Source organism: Teleopsis dalmanni, chromosome 1 (assembly GCF_002237135.1).
Source record: "Teleopsis dalmanni isolate 2A chromosome 1, ASM223713v2, whole genome shotgun sequence".
Lineage (NCBI taxonomy): Eukaryota > Metazoa > Arthropoda > Insecta > Diptera > Diopsidae > Teleopsis > Teleopsis dalmanni.
Genome location: NC_051846.1, coordinates 10,414,536 through 10,431,369, shown reverse-complemented (window position 1 = coordinate 10,431,369; position 16,834 = coordinate 10,414,536). Strand labels below are relative to the sequence as shown.

At 29.9% G+C, this 16,834-nt stretch overlaps 1 protein-coding gene across 1 annotated transcript in view; it reads right to left on the bottom strand.

The window, feature by feature from the left end:
• The window catches only part of LOC119677200, a 34,457-nt gene extending 18,652 nt beyond the window's left edge, over nucleotides 1–15,805 (bottom strand). The window contains exons 1-9 of the mRNA XM_038088474.1: nucleotides 15,500–15,805; nucleotides 8,694–9,639; nucleotides 2,632–2,727; nucleotides 2,176–2,508; nucleotides 1,915–2,106; nucleotides 1,606–1,814; nucleotides 1,452–1,538; nucleotides 1,294–1,391; nucleotides 7–209 (exon numbers count right to left, since the gene is read on the bottom strand). Coding sequence (XP_037944402.1) covers nucleotides 7–209; nucleotides 1,294–1,391; nucleotides 1,452–1,538; nucleotides 1,606–1,814; nucleotides 1,915–2,106; nucleotides 2,176–2,508; nucleotides 2,632–2,727; nucleotides 8,694–9,578 — 2,103 coding nt within the window. The 5' untranslated portion in view covers nucleotides 9,579–9,639; nucleotides 15,500–15,805. The remainder of the gene's footprint in view (nucleotides 1–6; nucleotides 210–1,293; nucleotides 1,392–1,451; nucleotides 1,539–1,605; nucleotides 1,815–1,914; nucleotides 2,107–2,175; nucleotides 2,509–2,631; nucleotides 2,728–8,693; nucleotides 9,640–15,499) is intronic.
• Between the last annotated feature and the right edge of the window lie 1,029 nt (nucleotides 15,806–16,834).

Here is a 16,834-nt window from a genome sequence, read left to right as displayed (position 1 = left end):
TAATGCGCCAAATAGAAACGGTGGCCCTGGAACCAGTTGCGCAAACTTAACATTGTTAGACGTATGATTCTGATTTGGTTCCGCACCAGCTGTGTTAATTTGATCGGTATTAAGATCCACATTAAATAAGTAAAATATTACACCAAACATAGCTGGGCCTAGACCGTTGCATAGACCACGCATGCCTGTTACCATGCCTTGAACAGCACCTAAAATGTAAAAATAAAAATTCGTTAAAATTATATACTTTAATTAAAAGAATAAGTCCATTACAAATTAGTTAAAAAGTATATAAAAATGCAAAGCAAGTGGAGCTAATGACGGTATCTTCAATAACCAGATCAAAGTCAAGTAACCAAGAGGCACAATATATCAAACTGGTCGCGTGCATAAGAGCCTTAGTCTAAACCGAAACCCCCAAACACCATTTACATTACCAAGAGGCACGCAAGAATAAAAAAGGCACAGGACACATTTATAGCAATAGGATATACCTGTTGTGTGAACTCCGCAGCTTCCAAATGTATCAAATGCTCCTTGTAAAGGAGCATTACCTGTTACTGCTTAAAGCCCAACCTTCGGTTACCATATCAATTTCATTATTCTATTCCATTACTGACTTTCGTCACTGGCAAGAAGAGTAAACTAACTGAGCATACATCGAAAGATAACTCAGTCGATCACATGAGATTTAACTCCAACGTTGTTGAATATTTTTTTTTCCTAACACCATTATTAATATGACAATAAAATATACCGACTTTAAAATAAATATATGTATAGTACAGTAGGTGTTTATACGAAAACCTTATTACATAATCGTGACCTAAGCAAGGTTTAGTAGACTATTTAAAAGTTACTTTATGATATCTTGGAAGTATCTTGGAAGTAAAATTTCAATATTCTAACTTATTTCACTACGCTATTAGCCAATATAGCATGGTTGTTGAGATATTGGGCTTTAAACTTGAAAACTTATAACATTGAATACACGAACGAAAAAAAAAAATAAATATACCTAAAAAATCGAAATAACATCGAAATTAGATATATATTCATACGTTATGGTTTTTAAGGTTTTAGGAATTATTTTTTGTAATTTTATTACAAAAAATTATTAAGAATAAAGCGGTAATGGGTTAGATGTAGAATTGAAAGACCTTCTTCTTCTTACCCTGATTTTCTAGAAATTATATATGCCCTATCAAAACGTAGTTTTGGTAGTTAATTAATTTTTAATTTATAAAATAGCAAATATTTAAGTGCGCTTCCTCATTCAATATTATTATTTACCTTGTCGGTCAGCATTTGAATGTATGGATACAAAAGCACTTATAGCTGGATATGTTATGGAACCGAGTGCAGCTAACACACCTGCCGCCCACATCATCCTAAAAAAATTAATATATTTTGTTAAAAATTTTTTTAAAATATTTCTAAAATATATTTACCATTTTACATTACCAAATCCGTACCAAACTAATTGCAACATTTCTAAAACTAAACCTAAAATAATAGTGCGCTTTGGTCCAATAACACTACACGCAAAAGAAAATATGTTCTCAATGAGCTGACATCATTCCATTGCTATTATTTACAACTTACCGCATTAAGTAGCCCAATGTCACTTGTATAAAAATGCTGAGTATGCCGACGACAGCTATAAAAATTGCTACTTCCATTGTATTGAAACCCATTTTTAGTTTCAGATACACAAATATGCATGAATACTGACCGGCCTCTGGCAAGTAGGACAACAAAACTGTAACACACTGCATCAGAACGGTATGATCTGTGCCAACTTTACGTAACGCCTGCAGAATGCAAAATATACATTTTAGAAAAACAAACCAACATTATTGAAATATGCAAATGGAAGTATGGTAAATTATTCTTAATTAAATGAACACCTACTGCAAATGGGTCAGCTTGCTCCCAACTAATTGGCGCACCCCACGATGATGGCCGCACTTTCTCTGGCAAGCTTTCCGGCACAGCAACCAGTATAAAGAAAACATCAAGCACTGCAATTGCTGTGGCAAGTGCAACCACCAAAGTATCACCATACGATTCCATTAGTGCAGCACCCAAAGCTGGTGAAATTACCTGAAATAACAAAATAACAACAAATACATAATTTTTTGATGATGTCAATATTTTAATTTCATTTCCTACCAAACTTGCAGCAAATGTTGCTGACACCAAACCATAAGCTTTTGAGCGTTCCTCAATTGTTGTAACATCAGCGACATATGCAAATACCACCGAAAAGGTCACTGCGAAGATGCCACTTATTGAGATCATAGCAAAAAACCACCATGTATTTATTGTCATAAGTGGTATGGGAGCACAGGTAAAAAATACTGTTATTAGTAGAAAAAACTTCCGACCCCAAATATCAGACAAAGCACCAATCAATGGCGCACTTAAAAATGATAGAATGCCTTTAATGCCCATAACTAGACCATTCATCAGAAACGTATGATCCGGAAAGGTTTGATTTAGAACCTGAAAAGGATAGGTAAACATTTAAAAAAAAAAACTAACTATTGATATTATTGGTATAATTCCAATAATTATCTAAATTAATAAAAAATTTTGGTGTTAATAAATAGTTCAATAATATCTTACAGAAATTACGGGCATTGTGAGTAGACCCCACGCGAAAAATTCTAAAAATATCACAACCAAAGCATGGTACACACTAGGCTCTCCAATACCAGAACTCTGTAAATAATTTTAATTAAATTAGTTAAAATTAAATGTAATAATGAACAATTAACAATATTAAACATGGGAATATAAGTGATAATTAAATTACACCAATTGCGTTAGCTATTAAGAGTTATTATATCTGGTATATAAGTTAAATATATACATAATATATACTAATTCGCTTTTACACATATATTCGTTTAATATATATTCGATTATCTTAAAAGTCCTATTTCGACTAATTGATTTTTATATTATTATTATTATTTTATTAAAATATTATATATTATAATATTATATATTTTATTATATTTTTTATATTATATTTTATTATATTTATTATATTATAGAAGCATAATATAATTTTACAAAAGGTGGCACTAGCAGACATTAAACTTTTGAGCTACTTAATTTTTGCGGAAGAACCACACGCCAACGTCGAGCAAATATTATCTATAACTCGAGCCAGCGTTGTGGTGTTATCAAAAAAGGCGATCCATGTAAGTATCCAAAAACACAGAAACATACTTCTAGGATGTATGAGTATATTGCAATAAAAATATTCACAATATTTAATTCTCAAGATGATCACTTATAGAATTCGGTAGTCCAGCACAGATACAATCGAATGTGTGGATTTTAGCGGTTATCTTCATCTATAAAATCTAAAATAATAAGCCAATAACATAATTTTATTGACTTTCTTATTTATTAACTTTCTTTTATTAAGGAATGGTAAATCTATTCTAAACAATTTATATCATTCTAGCAATTAGATAAAAATGTTTATGTAAAGAAATCTGTGTTAGAAACCAGATTAACTTTGTATTATTGTATAAGCATATGGTGGGTTACTTTATGTTAAGTTAATTGATGTATTATGATACTACGTGTATACCTATCGCTATTTGAGAAAACATTCAACAAAGCTAATAATTGTTCAGAGAGAGATACAATTCGAAGTCCTTTCAGGAAGACCGCTAGGAAACGGTTTTGATACCACATTCCTCCTAACCGATCTTTTCTCAATATTACAGTCTTAGAATCACTCGGTCCCATTGATGATTTCAAATATTTATTTAATATATTTGTTGGAGAAATGGTGCAGTGAGTTATGGAATGGGCGCTTATATATGTTTAGGTTTAGATCTAAATAATCCTGTGTAATTAAACAACAGACATCTTCCGGTGCAGAAATTTCGAATATGCTATTCCTGTCGTGACTGCAACTCGTTATATTGTTCAGGATGTTTTGAAAATTCTTATGTTATATACATTGTGACCGAAAGGTTTTCGGAGGTTCTCATTTAAAATTCGCGCGCTGTATATTTTTCGATATTTTAAGTTTATGTAGTTTGGCAGCACTGTCCTTAATTACTATGCCAAAAATGAGCGCGATCTGTCGGACAGTTCGTTTACGGCAGCTGTTGAAACCAGTTCACCTCAGTAGTGCGTTGCGAAAAAAACAATGGAAAAAAATATTGAACAAAGAGTTTGCATCAAATTTTGTTTTTCGAACGAAATTTCGTGTGCAGAATCGTTGCGAATGCTACAAAAGGCTTATGGGGAATCAGTTTTATCGAAAACTCAAGTTTATGAGTGGTACAAAGCCTTTCAGGACTGTCGTACGACCGTCGAAGACATGCCGCGTTCTGGACGACCTTCGACCTCTACCACCGACGAAAACATTGAAAAGGCAAAGGAAATCGTGTTCAAAAATCCTCATGTGAGTGTTAGAGAGATAGCACGAGAGCTAGGCATCGGTCGTGAGATGGCTCGTTTGATTTTGGTGGACAATTTGTGTATGCGACGTGTCAACGCCCGGCTTGTTCCGATTCACCTCAATTTGTTCAACATTATCAACGATTTTAAGGCCAAACATTCAATAAATACCATCGAACAGCCACCGTATTCACCTGATCTTGCACCGTGTGACTTTTTCCTGTTTCCCAACCTCAAATTACCACTCAGAGGAACGCGTTTTGAATCCATAGAAGACGTAAAACAGAATTCGCAGAGGGAACTCAAAGCCATACCGGAAAGCGCCTATAAAAATGTTTGATGATTGGAAGAAACGTTGCATTTGTGTATCGCTTCTAATGGAGCATATTTTGAAGGAGATAAAATAAATATTGATGAAGATTAAGAATTTTGCGTTTTATTTATTTATGACCGGAAACTTTTCGGTCACAATGTACTTCCAATTTGTATGGATTAAGTTAGTTAAGTATTACTTGACTATTAAACTATTATTGAAATAGGAACCTGGTTTTATTATTTCCTCTCAATATACAATATAAATTTATTATATTTTACATTGTTAATATATAAAAAATAATCCAAAAAAACTAATCAGCTTGTATCATGTGATAAAATTAAACCAACAGCGTCACTGTTCCTCACTTAAAAAGCAAACTAATAAAACTGATTGCTTAAATTGGTTCAATATCACTGCCATCACATCCCAACTGAATAAAAATTTTTATTAAATTTTATTGAAAAAAGTTATTTTTAGTAATGTAAAAATATATATTCACTTTTAAGTGAACATTTCAAATTGATTTGAGCGTCAAAATCAAATTAAACGGAATGGAGATAGGCTCAAGCCAGACGCTCGGCAAAATCTGTAAATCAATTTTGGCTGAAGTACTCAGTGCAACATTTCATGGTGCATTGTCAACTGAGTAATTGCATTTTATTTGCATTGCATCATTTAGTTGCATTAGTGTAATTTATGCAAATTTTAAATTTCATTGGAACGTTTTAAGAAAATATTTAGAACAGATAACAGATAAAAGCAGTTATGAGATATATTAAGTTGAATCTTAAGTGATGATTATGTTGATGTGAAGCTCACATATGCGCGTAGAGCTTCAAACACAAATAATAATATGAGAATGTTCTATTCCTATACTGTATTAGAATACTCTAGTAATTAAGGAGAAAAAGAACTATATTCAAGAAATCTCATTAAATGTGAAATTAGTATATAAACATTTAGTCTTATTATTAGACTCGAATGTTAGAGTTCAATATACTAAAAAGTATGTTGTATACATAACTTAATAAAATCATGGTGCCTTTAGACACCTTTAATTCCATATATCCACAGACATAAGGACTGAAAATTATATATTTTATTGCAATAGTAAATCACTGTAAAGCAACACTTTCTAACATATAGATAATATTCCGAATATTCTACTACTTGAGATCAGAAACCTTTTATTTTTTTTTTTCACACATAGTTTTAAATTTTATCAGTATTTATTAAATATAGAAGGCATTCTACTTATAACATATAAGACACACTGGGTATTTAATTTTTACATGTACCACCTCAGAAGTATTTGATTATACAAGTATTTTTCGCCACCTCATAAGAGATTTGATGAGGAAACGATTACTTTATTATTATAATTATAAGAAAAAACAATGGTATTCCAAGATCAATGAAATTTATTGTTATCGCTGTAAAAATTCTTCTATTCTAACTCGGATAAATCTTAATGCATTGATAAATTTTATAATAGTCTATTTTTTAGATTAGAATACTGTATTTGTCATTTTCTGACAATCAATGAAAATTAATCCATTTTATATGATGTATTTTAGTCAATATTTCATAAAATCTATTGATATCATCAACCTCTTATTCCATCTTTGAAAAGCGGTAGTTAAAGGAAGTATAATAACATAAGAAACTAGTAGTTCATCTAAGTTCAGATGTATTGTGACTAATTGAAACTGGATACTATTTACTTAGGTCTTTCATATTTTCTTCTTCTTAGAATGAACTCTTTGAATTTCGTATTGGAGGAATGAACTGTTTTGGAATGAACCGGTTTGGAAACAGTTCAAAATTGATTATCTGTAAGTATAGCTGTTTAAATGTAGATCCACTTTGATAAGTGCAGATCTCTAAGAGAGGTTTGGTACCTATGAAAGGAGTTTTGCCAGGCTGATTTGCAAATGTCGAATGTCTTGTGTTAAGATATCTTGATAAGAAACGATAACATATAATTTGTGTTAGTCAACACAGGTTTGAAAGTCTTACAACTTCAAATTAAATTAAATTTAGTAATACAATATGGATTAATTATTTTATAGTTTTCTTCCAATATATCTATCCGAACAAATAATAATGCTAATATATTTATATTTAAAAGTAACATATCTAAAAGTAACATATCTATATGCCTCCGAGTGGAAGTGCTGACAATGGTCAGCACGCGCCTTTCGAACCTAACCTAACATATCTGACGATTTTTTCAAGTTTTATATCATTTGAAGCTAGGTAGGCGTACTCAAAATGGCGGTGAAGATGTGTTTGAGTCGTGACAACGTTAGAAAAACTATTTCTTTCGTATGAGCCCGGAGCAATAAAATCGTAATGTTGTAATAATTATAACTGTAACATCGTAATAATTATAATTATAATATGGTAAATACCATATTACACATATGATAATAATAATTATATTAAATCACGTAGTTGTAGGCTTACAATGGAATATAGCGATCATAGTAGAGATCAGCTCAGTCTGAGATCAGCATACAATATGAAATACTTAATATGGCTATCAGAATTTTAGTAAAGTAAGTTTTGATGTATTAAAATTCTGGATTTAGTTCTTCGAAATGAATTTAAACAAATAACTGAATATTTGAATATTAGTAACAGATATGATTTAAAAATGAAAAATTATTCATAATGTTTAATACGTATTATTTTTCTATGTATTTATAAAGCATAATTTCGTATAATGGCGATATAAGTTTAACAGATACGATAATACAATAATTATTAATTTATTTTATGGAACATTTCGTGTTGGACTCATAGGTTAATGTTAAACAAACGTTAAGCTAAAAAGTTATAACTGTAAAAGTAATTCAAAACAACTACTTTATCTGCTTTCCAATGCGATGTAATAAAAGAAAGTTTCTCTAACATCCTTGTAATGTTTCTTTTATTATTTTGCTGTTCATTAAATAAGAAAATTAACTGCAAAATATAATTGAGGGCCCATGTGGGAAAAACAAATAAGAAAAAATATAATTTACTAGTTTACGTATGCATATATTTGTATGCCTATATCTATATACGAATGTATCTACATATATGTGTGTATCTAAACAGTTTATTAAGATAGAAGCCATGTGGCCTACCACGTGTTGCTTGTTATATTAACTTCATAAGCAAATAAGCACATATGTATGTACATATATGCTGGTATAGATACCAGGGCAGATATGCTATATGAATAAAGAAAATTAGCTTGCTTGTATCTATTAGAGTAATTTTTTTTTTTTTGATTAAACCCTTGCCAAGTAACTTAGGTATAAATGGAGTGTTTCATGTGGTTTAATTAACATAATTAATTTGACAATACTCTTGCAACTACTAGTACATCTGTAAAATGTGTGAGATAATAAATTCACTTTTTAGATAAAAAACTTATCCTTAATAAAAACTAATTTATACTACATCATCTCTACGCTATTTTAAGGTAAAAGTTTATGATTTAAAGTACGAGAAGCTTGGATTCAGTGTACCCTAAAGATGACTATAGACTATACTATAAACTAGAATATAATTTTAATTTTTTTTCTGTCTTTATGAGATTGGAAAGTTAACAGACACGATTTTAGAAATGAAGAGGTTGAACATAGACATTCTTGGAATAAGCGAAACATGTTGGCCAGATTCCGGTGAAGTCATACCATGAAATTGTAACAAATTTAAGTTAAATATAGAGCAAAGTCAAAATATTTATTTAATTATATGATCATCGCCTACATTCGAAATCGAATTGGCGAATAAAGAAGAAGAAGAAGACATTATAATTTAAAAAGTTGTATATTATTTGAACAATAGAACAATTGACCCGTTTCAAAAATAAAAATAATAAAGTTATGTGGTTAATAAATATTCCTTGTAAAATATTATAAAATATATTAAAATGAATATTCACCTTAAATAATCTAGAAACATTTTGTAGCCAAGTAAATACAACATTTGTTGCTTGCAAGGTCTGCACTGAAGGTAACGATGCGGGATGTTGAGAACCAATAGAACGATAAGATGACGAAGATAAGTTGCGTTTATGTTTAGAAGATGAACCACTTCCTTCATCACTTCCAGTACGCGGGATATCCGATTGAAAGATCGCCGCTGTTGGATGTGAGTTAGCGAGTCTCTTCGCAACACGCGGACTAACCGATGGAATATTATCGATATCGATTTCAGTTGTTTCAGTCGCAATGGAACCAGATATATTGTCTTCAGTAATTGAACCGCCAGCAATATTTAATTGTATTTTGCTATTTTGTAGAGGCGAAAGGCGTTTAGCTTTTTGCGTTGTTAACGCCGATACAGCTGATAAGTCCGCAACATCAGCCGTTGTTGGCGTTGATGAACCCGTATCTGAGTCAATTGATGCATCTGTCGATTCATCAGGTTCATGATCTCTTATTGAAACGAATGGTACATTATAGGAACGTATTTTGTCGCCAGCTGTTTCACTGTTTGCTGAACGCATATAAAGTATCGTCGTGGTGGGGGCGGCAACACTTGTTTCAGTTATATTATCTGTTTCGCCTACAGCCAATGCACCTGCATGGGTTGTAGGCGTATTTGTTATGTTATTTGTCTTCGAACTGACATGAACAATGGGCAGAACATCGATAACTTCCTCATCTTCGGGCTCATCAATTTCAAAACTGGTATCACCATCATCTGCATATGAAGTTGTTGTTGGTTCTTCATCATTTGTGTTAATAATAATTTTATTATCGGACGGCGTGTTTGTGTTTGTAGTATTTTCTTCATTGGCTGTTGTATTAGGTTTCGTGGACATACCGTTGCAAAGGAAACGTTTCAAAAATGATTTGCTTTTTTGTGTACCAATAAGCTTTGATCTATTTTAGAATTTATTATAAGTTTTATATTTAACTAGCTTCTAATTTAATATACATCTAATAGGTTTCTGTTTCAATATTTCTAGAATTTCAATTTTTATGTTTAATTGCACACATTTGCTAACTTGATTTATCACATCACACTTTATATTACTCTTCTCTTATATCATATTTCTTACATTTAAGTTTATATAAATACATATTTTAGGTATTTTATTTTTTTTTCTGTTTTTGTTTGGTAATGGTAACGTTTGAAACGGGAACTCGGTTGACTTTCTATTAAGCAATCACAGTTAAGGTAAGAAGCTTATTTTCCACTAAATTACGGTTCGCTGCAAAACGGGCAAAATATGTAATAAATTGGCTGGAATTTAGAATTTAACTTTGGTTTTATTGTATCTTTTTCGTAAGTACTTCGCATTTATGTTCTTGAATCAGTGACATATTTAATTTTCATTTTTAGCTATATGTATCTATGCTCTATTATTATTGTTGAATCATTAAGTAGTTAGGCACTTTCTAGATGTATGTTTGCTTGTGTACATATGTCATTCTTCATTTAAGTTTAAGTTTAAGTTTAAAAAGTAAAGCACGTTTAGCAATTATAAATGTTTATCAACTTTTTATCTGCTCTTAGCTCTTTTATCTGCTCTTAGAAAAAAAAACAATAGATACTTAGTTCACTTTTATTTAGCAAAGCAACAAACAATTAAACTTTAATTTTATTTTTATGTATGTGTGTGTGTTTATGTGTTGTTTATTTATTTAATTTGATGAGAATGAAACAGTTGAATATTAAATACAAATTTGAAGAATTAAATTCTTATCTCATTTCAATGACACAGTTCTTGTCTTTCAAACTATACTACTTCATGGTCAGTACCCTCGTTCGTGCTTGGAAAATCATTTTGTGTGGGTACGAAAGGATAAAGCATGAAGAAACGAAAAACGGAAGGCAATACTTAGACATGTTTGTAGGCTGGGCTGATATGGCTATGACACAGACATGTGTGTTGACTTAACATGGGTTCACTAAAACATCTACCATCCCAACCCCACCTTAAATAACCTTGACAGAAACTTATTTGAGCTACCTCAATCCTTTATGAAACTTTTCATCCATTTTAATAAAAAATGTTTAAACATCATTTACTAAAGTAATTAAGTTGAACATTGAAAATTGATTCAAGTTCAAACAAAATAAATCAAATTCGTCTTCAAACTTGTTTTAATGTATAATTTACAATTACAGTTGTTTTAAATTCTTATTAGATAGTTTTAAATGAAAACTAAGAGATTTACTTTATACGAACTTGAGATTTACTTGCATGCATACTTGAACAATGATATATGCATATACAGTAATCCCCCCTATAACGCGGCACCAATCTAGTGCGTCATAGGGGTATTACCATATACGGGATATACACACGTGCAAAGGTACGCGAAGCTAATTATGAACTGTACAAATCCCCGCGTTATATGGAGGAATTCCCGTATTATACGGAGGATTAAAATCTCGTAATATGAAAACGCGTTGTAAGAGTACCGCGTTATAGGAGGATTGCTGTATATTACAATAATAGTAAAAAGGAAATTAGGAAAAATAAGCACAAAAAGGTATAGAAGAAAAAGCGTGGAAGAAAAACATTAGAAGAATAACGGATAAGAAAAATAGGAAAAAAAAAGTAGATGAAAAAATAGAAAAGGAATGTAGAAGAAAAAATAGAAAAGAAAAGTAGAAGAAAAAGGTAGAAAAAAAAGAAAAAAAAATTAGAAGAAAAAAAAAGCAGAAAAAAAATTAGAAGAAAAAGAAGATAAAAGTAGAAGAAAAAGAAAATAAAAGTAGAAGAAAACGAAGATAAAAGTAGAAGAAAAAGAAGAAAAAAGTAGATGAAAAAAGTTAAACAAAAAGTAGAAGAAAAGACGCTGAACAAAAAGAAGAAAAAAGTAGATGAAAAAAGTTAAACAAAAAGAAGAAAAAAGTAGATGAAAATAGTTAAACAAAAAGTAGAAGAAAACACGCTGCACAAAAAGAAGCAGTACCAAAAAGAAGCCGAACAGAAAAAGTAGAAGAAAAAAGTAAAAGAAAAAAAGTAAAAGAAAAAAATAAAAGCAAAAAAGTAAAAGCAAAAAAAGTAGAAGAAAAAAGGCAGAAGAAAAAAGTAGGTGAATTATAAAAGTACAGTTGAAACTATTATAAATAAAAAGAGCTAATATATTAATATAACTGAAGTCAACAATAAGAATAGATCAAAGGTTTAAACTGCTGTGAGAAGTACACCATGTTTGACCGATTTGTTAAATTCCCTAGTTTGCGATGGAACACACATATGATTAGATTGAAAAGATACACTAAAAGAAAGTGACAGCTAATTTTTAAAGCGCATTTATACCATATAACAGAAAATAACGAAATCAAATATGACATGAAAACATCTAAGCAGATGGCATTAGAAATTGGAGATATGATAAATAAAAAAGCAGACAAAGCTCGTTGTACTTTGATAATAAAAAATTAAATATAAAAATAAACAAAATATATATTGTTTAGATAATCTTCCTAACATGATTTTTAACTATAGAAGCTATAGGCGTGGCTTCGTCCATTATTCTGCAGAAAATTATTTACGACAATAAAGTAGTGTTCATTCATCGCCTTTAAGTTTCAACTTTTAAAAAAACGATAAAATTGCTCGGGTAAAAACTACAGTCGTAGTTTCGTATGAAAGGGAGTCCAATATCTTTATATATAATTTATATATATAAAGTCGCTTAATTTAAGGTTTTGTACTATTTCTCTTAGTTTTCAAATTTTACTTTCATCAAATAAAAATGGGACATGAGTTAGATAAGAAATGCGATCCCGAGAAACTAGAATCCAAATATCATAAACGAAGATATAAGGTACCGAAGAACAGTTTTGGAACAAAAAAAATATAGTTATTGCTAGCTCTAGATTCTAATGAAATCTGTCAAAAACAAGGTGGCCCTATTTGTGTGTATTACATTATTAATTTTGTTTACAAAAACTATTTTCAATTATAGTAAAACTGATAGTTGTCAACTATGAGTGCAATGTATTGTATAATTATTGAAGTAAACAAAAAATGCATTAAATTTTATGACTCAGTTTTAATACCGTGCAATAGAGTAAAAATGTTTAAGGTATTCCCATTAATAGAAAACGTTTTAATGATGCATGATTCACACTACTAAGTGATTTCAATACTATTATAATGATTTAATATATAATGAAACTTTGATGATATTATTTGAAAAATATTTTAATAATTTTTGTTAGAAAATATGATATTGCTGTAATTTTGCTTTACTTTAAGTAAAACAAAAAAAATTAATATCTTTTGTACTTTGATAAGTTAACGTTTTTGGAAAATCAAAATTATGGAAACATTGGCCAAAAGCCAAAATGCCACTTTGTTTTGCTCATTACTTTTATGATGGTCGAAATATTAAATATTTATGGATTATGTTAGTGCAAATTATTACACTTACGAGCACTATAAATATATTATTTATTTCTTGCGAAAAAAAATTACTACCAAAATTATTGATGAAATGAGTTTTGCCAACGTGAGCAACGACATCGACAACCCATCACACCCATCACATCCATCCAACAATTCAACCATCCAACCATCATTATCATTACCGCACCACAGAATTATCGAACACAAACACATGCCGCCACACGCAACTATAATGTTCTGCAAAGAAGCGATTTTCACGATTTTCACGATTTCCACAATTTTCACGCCATAACAGTTTCTGCATGTATTCAATGCTCCCAAGGACATGGCAAGGACTGAAGGTGGACACGAAATTCGAGACTTTATGGGCGTTTCGTATATGCAAAATATTAAAATAATACAAGACGAAAGCGAAAGGTACGAATAAACTGCATGAGTTTATTCTGAAAATGAAAGTTCATCAAATTGTTGACACGTAGTTTCGTTTCAATGAATAAAAATACTGACAAAAGTTAATTAAAGGATAAGTTTATGGCGAAAAGATTAAAGGATTTTAATGTTGATGGGCTTAATATTTTGACACTTTAAGCAAAGGACATTTAAAATTGATTCTCTGAAATTAATAATAATTGAAATGTATTCGATTTATATTATATACCATACATAGGTTAGGTTAGGTTATAGCGGCGATCTCTAGTGGATCCACTTAGACTATTATATACATAAATTAAGTATGTTGATGGGGTTAATATTTTGACACTTCAAGTAAAGAACATTTAAAATTGATTCTCTGAAATTAATAATAATTGAAATATATTCGATTTATATTATATACATAGGTTAGGTTAGGTTATAGCGGCGATCTCTAGTGGATCCACTTAGGCTATTATATACATAAATAAGTATATTATCAAAAATAAAAAGTTTTTTGAAGTAGTTTTAGCTATAAATTCATGCTATCCGCTTTCTAACATTTCGAAAGAGTTTAAATATTTAGATATACACAAATCATTCAATTAATCTGAATTAATCGTATGCGCCAAAAAATTCGAGTTTTAAACAAATCCAGATTATTCGGTTTTTTTACTATATGAATTATTTATGCCGAACAGTTCGAAGAAATTAATATAGTCAACACTACTATATAAACACTACTATTTATAAAAGTAATTCTACATGAAAAGTTTCATGAAAAGTTCTATCAAAAAAATAGAATAGAATAAAATTGACTACTTTTAAACTATAGTTAAAATTTAATTAAATTATTTATTAAACTATTTAAATATGAATTCTCAGTTTGTGACTAATACGCTATATATTATATATTATACTTTTTTTGTTGTCTACTGATAGCCCAACTATAGTAGACAATCTAATAAACTATGCTACATTTTTTATCGTAGGTTTTTAAAATGTGAGAAATGCTGAACTGACACAAATATTCACTTTGGCATATGGGTATACTGACTATTGTATACTACAGAGATTTTCAATGAAGCAAACACGTGAATGATATACATTTGTAAATTGTTGTAACGTATAAACCGTAAAGTAAATTATTTCCAAGAATTTTGTGAATAAATTATAGTACAAAATTCGAAAACTCAAAATTAATTTTCATAGCAAAATAATTTGCTAGCTTAATTTGTTTTCCTATTATACAATCACGCACAAGTCATTGTTTGTATTAAACGCATGACATAGTCAATATGAGGGAATAGCAAACGAATGAATATAGAATGAGTAAATGCTTACGTCTAAACATGTGTTAAAAATTTGTCAGACATTTGGAGTGAATCAAATTTACACAAAAAACGATGTGATCAAAGATACATAATAATCGTCCAAACATAAGAATCTAGTGTAGAATAATGATACACACGTTGTAGAATAGAGTCATGTAGAATAACAGAATATTATTATAGATAATAATATCTATTTTATAATAATAATAATATAGAATAGATTGTGCATAACATAGAATTGATAGTGTTAGTTTACACAAACAATAATGCACGACTATCTTTGTTTTTCTTACGGCACAGGAAATCTCTAGAACCGCACACTATCCACACACTTAGCAACATGATCTGTTGTTAATAGATATCGTTGATTACTTTACAGTATAGTACTAACTATATCGATTTTTAAAATTTTGAATATTATTTATATATGATAATTTGGTGTAGTAAGCTTCAATAGAGAACTAAATCAAAGTTAACATAAATAAGTTCAATCAAATGGATTGCAGTTTTAAATTTGAAGAGAATAGTTGCCTTCAAAATTGTTTATTGTTTAATTAAACATAAAAATTGAAAAACTAAAAAATCTTTTCACTATTAAAAGTTGATTTAAAATATGCTTACTACCTTAGAGATTATTTTTCAAAAGTTCTTTAACAGATTAAACAGTTTTATTGGAATTTGCTGAGTACTTGCGGGTCACTAATATGCTTGATACTTGCATTTCCGTGAACGTATATTTTGTTCTGTACAGCACGTACATTTGCTTAATTTTATTTCACACTTCAATTTGGATTAATTTTGTTAAAATTGATTACTAAATTACTAAACGATTGAAAAATTATAAATAATTTTGCACTAACTTTGGAATATGCCAGATTTGCCAAGGGAAAAGTTTTACATATCACTTTTTTTTCTACGAGTAAAGAAAAATTAAAAACTTTTTTAAGCATAATTATCGTGGCAATCTTCTCTAATTTGAACGTAGTTAAATTTTTAAACATTTCCAAATGAACATTTTTTCAAAAAAACCAATTTTATATCTACATTTTTGTGCAGAAGAGCTAAACGTACGCTCCGCGCCGGCTTTACCAGAGACACTGAAGAAACTGCTTGGAACGACATCGTGCCAATTGGCAACGCTACACTGAAATTACTACGTTGACAAATGCTAGGAAAAAATTAAATAAACAAATACGAGCACATTTTTACGTAAAAACACAAATGTCAGCAAAAAAAATCTCATAAATAATAAACAAACAATGAAAACAATAATAAAAATAAAATGAAAATATAAAATTATATTTATAAAGTTGGCTTCAAAGTCGAGATTTTCGCCCATGCAAGTAGAAAATATGAAACTTTTCATAGTGAAGAGCGGATCGAGTTGAAATGAAGGTAAAAGTATGAATGAGTCCCATATTGGCAAAGCAGCGTATGCCCCAGTAGCGCTGATACTCTTCCGGCACTCTTCTGCTAGATGTGATGAGAGTATATGATAACACAATACGATACAACTAAGATATGAACAGCAAATCGCTTCCAAGACAATTATTGCTGAGATATATTAATTCAGATAACATTTTCAATCTATACATAATAATGCATAGATAGCATAAGATAAGATCTCGTTGAGATATATGAATTTTGATATACATATTATGAGCAAATTATATACCTAAAGTGCTTATGACAATGCCAGATAACATCTTCAATTTTGCATAATTTTGCATAGACAGTATAAGATAAGATCTTGCTGATATATATGAATTTTGTAATACATATCTTGAGCAATTCATAAAAAGTGTTTATCTGAGATAACATCCTCACTCATCTGCAAGATGAGATCGTGTACATAAAACTCCTACAAAAAGTTATGCAAAGAAAAGTCACGAGAGTTTTTTAAATATTATTAGTGCTGCAAAATGTTCAAAGATTGTGATGTTCGAATAGATTGGGTAT